Genomic DNA, 7,731 nt, shown 5'->3' on the forward strand with positions numbered 1-7,731 from the left:
AGAGCCAGAAATGGGGGGAAAGGCACAGGCCTGGATCGCCTCTGACCTCTCATGTACCATCCAGGAGGCCCTGGCCTCTCACTGAACCCTGCCACTCCTCTTTGGCATGGCCTCTTCCCAAACCCCTAAACTGCCTCCTTACCACAAAAGTGGTCTCTGAGTGTCAGTCCAGTGGGACCCCCACCCCTTATGGCTTTAGTTCCCCAAATAGGGCTGGACCCTGATCCTGATCCAGCTGTGGCTATCCAGCTCCTTCCTGGGGACTTTGGACTTTGAGGGGGGCATGCCCAGTTGTGCTTGGAATCCACACTCTCCCTGGCTGGACTAGAACCTGTGGACTCTAGTCCTGAGGGCAGTCATGTTCTGCCTGTGCCTGGAAACACAAGAAACTTGACTGCAGAGAGAAGAAAGAGGAGAGAGGAACAGAGCGAGGAAACTGCCCAACTCCAGGGCTTTTTCTGTTCCCTATCCTTGGCTTTGTAAGACCAGTGGGGTCCCCTCCTCTCCTTCTTTTTCCTGAGTTCTGTGAAATTCCCCAATTCTTACTTTTTATCTCAAACCAGCTCAAGGTGGGCTGTTTTCCTTTCACCCAAAGAAAGGTGCTCCTGGTGGCTAAAGGTAAATATTCGACAGCTAGATTTCCAGGCCGGAATCCTGCCCTCCACAACATATGAACAATACCTTTGTTGCATATAGAGCATGGCTGTGAAGAATTGAGTGAGTGCCCGCAAAGCACTTAGAGCAGTGTCTGGTACATGCTAGTATTCCGCAGTGGGAAACCACCTCCTTCTTGGTCTTCTGGGCACTTTTGAGAGGGAAAGGAGGCACTAATAACAATCACACTGGGATACCTGTATATACTGGAATGCCCCAGGCAAACCAGGCTTAAACTGTATTACTCTATCTGTAGCTTAAACTAACAAACAACCCACACAAATCACATTTTGTTGTTCAGGCGATTCAGGAAGGCATATTAGGCAAGGACTGCTGTTTTCTCTCTGAGACAAACATCATGCCAGTAAACTGGCCCACGGTGGGGTGGCAGAGGGAGAGGGCCCAGGTGGGGGCGGACGCTCTTGCCTGCCCAGTTGATGTGGGGCCAGAAAGCTGACTCTGGCTGCAGGAAAAAGGTCAGGGTTGCATTACCCTTCCTTGCTTCTTGATGGGTGATCAATTTTTTTGAAATATGGACGTCCCAAGGCCAATGAGACTGGTGTCATTCCAGAAATGGCCACTCTATGGGCGGGACGGTGGGAAGGGACCTGAAGGTGGGGTCAAGGGAGGCCCCAAAACAGTCTACACAGCAAGAGGGATGGCCGGGGCTCTTGAGCTATAAGTGGCACCTCAGGGCCCTGTCGGGCGTCTCGCCATGCTGCTCCTGGGCCTGCTGCTGCTGCTGCCCCTGCTGGCTGGCGCCCGCCTGCTGTGGAACTGGTGGAAGCTCCGGAGCCTCCACCTCCCGCCTCTTGCCCCGGGCTTCTTGCACCTGCTGCAGCCCGACCTCCCCATCTATCTGCTCGTCTTGACTCAGAAATTCGGGCCCATCTACAGGCTCCACCTTGGGCTTCAAGGTGAGAGGCTAATCTCGCTCTGGCCCTCACCACAGGAGGGGCGGAGGTGGCGGACAGGGTCCTCTCTCTGCTGACGCTGCTTTGGCTCTCCCCCAGATGTGGTGGTGCTGAACTCCAAAAGGACCATTGAGGAAGCCATGGTCAAAAAGTGGGCAGACTTTGCTGGCAGACCTGAGCCACTTACCTGTAAGGGCCGGGGGCATTTTTTCTTTCTTAAAAAAAAATTTTTTTAAGAGATGGGGTCTTGCTATGTTGCCCAGGCTGGTCTTGAATTCCTGGTCTCAATGATCCTCCCACCTCAGCCTCAAGTGGGAACCACCTTCGGGGGCTTCCCCAATCCGGGTCCCTGGAAGCTATTGGGCGGCATTTCTTTGGGAGAAGAAGCAGGGGTTGAGGAGGCAGAAGAAGGTCAGGCCCTCGGCTGCCTTGGTCAGTTCCCGCCCTCCAGCCCCCAGGTCCTCCTGCAGACAAGCTGGTGTCTAAGAACTACCCAGACCTGTCCTTGGGAGACTACTCCCTGCTCTGGAAAGCCCACAAGAAGCTCACCCGCTCAGCCCTGCTGCTGGGCATCCGTGACTCCATGGAGCCAGTGGTGGAGCAGCTGACCCAGGAGTTCTGCGAGGTAAGGCTGGGCTCCTGAGGCCACCTCGGGTCAGCCTCGCCTCTCACAGTAGCCCCCGCCCTGCCCGCTGCACACCGGCCTGCTGAACTCACGCTCTTTCTCCACAGCGCATGAGAGCCCAGGCCGGCACCCCTGTGGCCATTGAGGAGGAATTCTCTCTCCTCACCTGTAGCATCATCTGTTACCTCACCTTCGGAGACAAGATCAAGGTGCCTCACAGCCCCTCAGGCCCACCCCCAGCCCCTCCCTGAGCCTCTCCTTGTCCTGAACTGAAAGCACTCCCTCCTTTTCTGGCAGGAGGACAACTTAATGCCTGCCTATTACAAATGTATCCAGGAGGTGTTAAAAACCTGGAGCCACTGGTCCATCCAAATTGTGGATGTGATTCCCTTTCTCAGGGTGAGGACCTGGAGCCTAGACACCCCTGGGTTGTGGGGGAAAGGCTGGGGTAGAGGGAGAGGCTTCTTCCCACAGCTGCATTCTCATGCTTCCCACCGCAGTTCTTCCCCAATCCAGGTCTCCGGAGGCTGAAGCAGGCCATAGAGAGGAGGGACCACATCGTGGAGAAGCAGCTGAGGCAGCACAAGGTGGGGACTGTGCGTGGACGGCCTCCCCTCGGCCCACAGCCAGTGATGCTACCGGCCTCGGCATTGCTACGAGGCGGGTTCTTTTGCATATCCCAGTTATGGGCCTGTTGCCACTCTGTACTCCTCTCCCCAGGCCAGCCGCTCAGCCCGCTCCTTTCACCCTCTGCAGGAGAGCCTGGTGGCAGGCCAGTGGAGGGACATGATGGACTACATGCTCCAAGGGGTGGCGCAGCCGAGCGTGGAAGAGGGCTCTGGACAGCTCCTGGAAGGGCACGTGCACATGGCTGCAGTGGACCTCCTGATCGGTGGCACTGAGACCACGGCAAACACCCTCTCCTGGGCCGTGGTTTTTTTGCTTCACCACCCTGAGGTGCGCCCTGGGGACAAGCAAAAGGCTCCTTCCCAGCAACCCGGCCAGGGCGGTGGGCACCCTCACTCAGCTCTGAGCACTGTGCGGCTGGGGCTGTGCTTGCCTCACCGGCACTCGGGCTCACTGGCTCGCTGAGGGAGTGGCTGGAGGCTGGGCAGCTGTGGGCTGCTGGGGCAGGACTCCACCCGATCATTCCCCAGATTCAGCAGCGACTGCAGGAGGAGCTAGACCACGAACTGGGCCCTGGTGCCTCCAGCTCCCGGGTCCCCTACAAGGACCGTGCACGGCTGCCCTTGCTCAATGCCACCATCGCCGAGGTGCTGCGCCTGCGGCCCGTTGTGCCCTTAGCCTTGCCCCACCGCACCACACGGCCCAGCAGGTGACTCCCGAGGGTTGGGGATGAGTGAGGAAAGCCCGAGCCCAGGGAGGTCCTGGCCAGCCTCTAACTCCAGCCCCCTTCAGCATCTCCGGCTACGACATCCCTGAGGGCACAGTCATCATCCCGAAACTTCAGGGCGCCCACCTGGATGAGACGGTCTGGGAGAGGCCACATGAGTTCTGGCCTGGTATGTGGGGGGCCGGGGGCCTGCCGTGAAAATGTGGTGGAGGCTGGTCCCCGCGGCCGCTGAACGCCTCCCCACCCACCTGTCCACCCGCCCGCAGATCGCTTCCTGGAGCCAGGCAAGAACTCCAGAGCTCTGGCCTTCGGCTGCAGGGCCCGTGTGTGCCTGGGCGAGCCGCTGGCGCGCCTGGAGCTCTTCGTGGTGCTGACCCGACTGCTGCAGGCCTTCACGCTGCTGCCCCCCGGGGACGCCCTGCCCTCCCTGCAGCCCCTGCCCCACTGCAGTGTCATCCTCAAGATGCAGCCTTTCCAAGTGCGGCTGCAGCCCCGGGGGATGGGGGCCCACAGCCCGGGCCAGAGCCAGTGATGGGGCAGGACCGATGCCAGCTGGGTACCTCAGTTTCTCCTTTATTGCTCCCGTACGAACCCCTCCCCTCCCCCCTGTAAACACAGTGCTGCGAGATCGCTGGCAGAGAAGGCTTCCTCCAGAGGCTGGGTGGTGAAGGACCCTGGCTCTTCTCTCGGGGCGACCCCTCAGTGCTCGGCAGTCATACTGGGGTGCGAGAGGTGGGCAGCAGCTCAGCCTCCCCTCCGCTGGGGAGCGAAAGTTTCTTGGTCTCAGCTTCATTTCCGTGAAGGGCACCGAGAACTCGAAGCCCTTCCAGTAGTACCAGCTCACTCCCTGGGAAAGGGGTTGTCAAGAGAGAGTCAAAGCCGGATGTCCCATCTGCTCCTCCCGTTCCCCTTAAGGAGGTGGCTCCCAGCACTCAACCAACCTCCCCGCACAGCTCCCCTCCTGACCCTCCGCCACAGAGGATTGAGGCTAAATCCTGAGCTGGCCCTTTCCAGCCAATAAATCATCTCCAGCTCCCTCTGTGAGGCTGGCATGAGTGTTCCATTTCACCCAGCGGCCCAGTCCCTTGCCTGTTACACTGTGGGCTGAAATGAAACCTAGGCAGGCCGAGCCCCAGCCACCCCAGCTCTGAGCCGCCTCCCCACCCCTCACCTGATGGTCCATGGTGCTCCCGTAGAGCCCGTTGAGGTTGGCGTAGTGGCAGTTCCTGTACCACCAGGCCCCTCGGTAGGAGACAGCGCAGGAGATGAGCAAGTTGTTGGGGTCCCGATCACGGGCAGAGAAGACACTGCCGCTGTGGTAGCTCATGGAGTCCCCTGGGCAGGGTGGAGGAAGGAGCCATGAGGGCCTCCCCTCCCAGCCTCACCCTCCCAGCCTCGCAGCCTGTGCTTACCTGCGGTGCCGTGGTAGCCCTCCAAGTGGAGGCGGTAGTACTCCGCAGCCGAGTCTACGCGGAAGGAGTCATACTGGGCGAACACAGCCTCGTCCCCAGCCCGCAGGTCCACGCGCATGGAGTAGTCACCTGCCTGCGTCAGGCTGTGCAGGGCCTCATTGCCTGGGGGTGGCAAACGTGCCCTCATCAGGGTCCTGGTGTCCACAGGGCCCCCATCCCCATCCGTAGTTCCCCAGTCCCTGTGAGGCACTGACCCAGCCAGAACTCTCCGGAGATGTTCCCAAAACCATGGGTATAGTCCTCCCAGTCCCTCCAGAAGTCTGTCTGTCCATCCATGCGGCGCTGGAACACCTGGGAAGCAAGTGGGGGCACCATCAGCCTCTGGCTCCTGGGGCAACAGCCCCTGCCCTGCACAGACCTCTGGGCTTCCCAATGCCACCCACCAGCCAGCCGCCCCCATCAGTCTCCATGTCGCAAAACACGTTCAGGGGCCGCTCGCGGTTGCCGTTGAGGAAGATGGTGCTGGTCCTGGAGGCACCGGCTCCGTTCTGCATCTTCTCCCTGCAGTCCCTGGGAAAGGGGATCTGCAGCCCACCTAGGGGAGGAGAGCAGGGGCCAGTCGTTTTCCAAGCCTTAGGCCCTGGCTGCTCACCCAGCCCCCGGCCCCGGGCCCGTGCGTCCAGGTACCCGTGGTGAAAGAGGTGGACACGGGCGGCAGGAGGCTCTGGCCCCACATGGCCTGGAGCCGTGCATTGTAGGGGGTGGAGGGAAAGAGGCCGAGGAGCTGGTGAGATGTGATCCCTCCTGGGAGCAGGATCTCCTGTGGGACAGACAAGAGGGGGTCAGGGGAGAGGGAGGTGGAGACCCTCCGGGAGGGCCAGAGGCAGCACCTCCTGGAATCACCCAGGGAGGGGAGTTGGTCAGTGGGGCCGGGGCACCTGGGTCTGTCCACCAGGGGTGTCGAAGCTGAGCAGGTAGCCTGTGGGCCGGAATTGGGGCTCAGTCCAAGTGAGCAGGGCCGTGCAGGGGGTCACTTCCTTGGCCTCCAAGTCCCGAGGGGCCTCTAGCCCTAGGAGGGAAAGCAGGAAGAGAAGATAGGGATGAGGCCCATCCTGGCTCCCTCTACCTCCTCTCCCCATCCCACACAGCCCACAGACCCTACCTGTGGTGAAGGTGATGCTAGCTGGGGAAGTGAGGTTGGGGCCCCGCAGGCCGCGCACAGTGGCGGTGTAGTTGGTGTGGAGGACGAGGTCGTGCAGGGGGTAGTCCACCGCGCTGCCTGGGGCCTCAGCCTGCAGAGGCGGGGCTGGGAGTGTGGAGAGGGGCATCAACGCCTGCCCCCTCAATCTCTGGCCAGAGTCCAGCCTCCCCCCTGCAATTCCCACCCTGAACAAATCCCCTCCAGAGGCCTCAGCCCTGCTCACCCCCAGGGGCTGTGACCTGGACGTCATAGGTATCCACAGGATTCTGGGGGGGCTTCCAGTGCAGCACGGCGAATCCCTCGGTCAAGTTCAGTGCACGCAACTGCGTGGGGCCGTCAGGAACTGGGGGAATGGGAGGGGCTCAGAGGGGTCCCCGCTGTTCTCTCTACTCTGTGCCTCCCCAGACTCCACTGGCTGCCTGTCCGCAATCGGAGCCTCCACTACCTCCCTTTCACCCTCTCCGTTCTCACTCAACTCCCACCCACGCCATTTTCTTGGCTCCCACCTCTTGCCCCGGGTCCCAGTCCATCTCACCCGTGGTGAGGAAGTCTGTGAGAGGCTCACTCTCCTCAAAGCCTCGGACGGAGACCACGGTCACCTCATAGCGAGCGCCTGGGATCAGCCCCTGGAGTTTCTGGGTCCGGGCCCAGCCGTCCACCTGTATGCTCTGCGGCTCCCCTGAAAACATTGGGGACTGAGGGTGACCCAGGGAACCCCAGGGCAGCTGGAGGGTGGGCAGAGTGCAGGGGGGAGAGGAAATGTGAGGCAATGAGCACATGGCAAAGGCATCACCTCCGTCCGCCAGCTGGTAGGAGACTTTGAAGCTGTCTGCCCGGGACGGTGGGGGCATCCAGTTGACCTTGGCTGAGGCCTCCCTGATTTCACTGAATTGAGGTCACGGGGGCTCTCCAGAACTGCAGAGGAGGCAAAGAACAATGATGCGGACAGGGGCAGGGAGGCTCCTCCCTACGAGTCCCATCCCTCGCCTCTGCTCCAGCACAGCCTCACCACCCCTTTTCCTCTAGTCCCCAGGAATGGAAGTCGCTCTGCAGATTCCTCCAGGCCCACCATCAACTCGCCCACCCCCACCGCTGGCTGAGGCACTAGGTCCCCCCTGTGAAGTACAAAGACCCCCACTTTGGGGCAGAGTGTGTGTGGGTCCTTACCTGGGCTGAGGGTGCGGGCGGTGCCCTGGATGCTGTCGGCCTTGTGGGGTCCTCGCAGCCCATTCAGTGTCAGGCTGTACAGAGTCCCCGGACGCAGGTCCCGGAGCACGGCCGAGTGCCGCGTGCCGGGCACCATCAGCTCGCGCTGCAGCAATGGACGCGGATGCGGCTCCAGGGTGCTTGGTGATGGAACCCCAAAGCAGAGCAGGAAGGAGTCGAAGGCCCCAGGTGGGGCCTTCCAGTTGAGCCTCAGTGAACTGGTGGTCACATCAGTCACAGACAGCTGGGACAGGCGGGGCCTTGACTCCGCTGAGGTCTGACCAGCAGGGTCCGGCCCTGCACGGAGTGGGTGAGAGGGAAGGGATTGGAGACAGAAGCACACCAGCTTGGTGACCCAGAGCACG

General features: G+C 61.1%; 2 protein-coding genes across 2 annotated transcripts; one reads left to right on the plus strand and one right to left on the minus strand.

The window, feature by feature from the left end:
• Positions 1-1,369: 1,369 nt before the first annotated feature.
• LOC100461354 (steroid 21-hydroxylase) lies at positions 1,370-4,122 on the plus strand. The gene is made up of 10 exons (XM_002816673.4): positions 1,370-1,571; positions 1,668-1,757; positions 2,039-2,193; positions 2,301-2,402; positions 2,491-2,592; positions 2,694-2,780; positions 2,950-3,150; positions 3,351-3,529; positions 3,613-3,716; positions 3,814-4,122. The coding sequence occupies exons 1-10, from the start codon at positions 1,370-1,372 to the stop codon at positions 4,077-4,079; spliced, it is 1,488 nt and encodes a 495-aa protein (XP_002816719.3). The 3' UTR covers positions 4,080-4,122.
• On the minus strand, positions 4,089-7,731 carry LOC100434533 (tenascin-X; the record flags this gene model as incomplete). The annotated part of the gene is given in 13 exon segments (XM_063725285.1): positions 4,089-4,394; positions 4,719-4,882; positions 4,960-5,121; positions 5,214-5,310; positions 5,403-5,554; positions 5,647-5,779; positions 5,898-6,028; positions 6,122-6,265; positions 6,384-6,503; positions 6,696-6,839; positions 6,954-7,055; positions 7,058-7,075; positions 7,328-7,731. Coding segments are annotated over 13 exon segments (1,809 nt in total), but the record flags the coding sequence as incomplete, so codon positions are not given.

The sequence above is a fragment of the Pongo abelii genome, chromosome 5 (assembly GCF_028885655.2).
Source record: "Pongo abelii isolate AG06213 chromosome 5, NHGRI_mPonAbe1-v2.0_pri, whole genome shotgun sequence".
NCBI classification, from domain to species: domain Eukaryota; kingdom Metazoa; phylum Chordata; class Mammalia; order Primates; family Hominidae; genus Pongo; species Pongo abelii.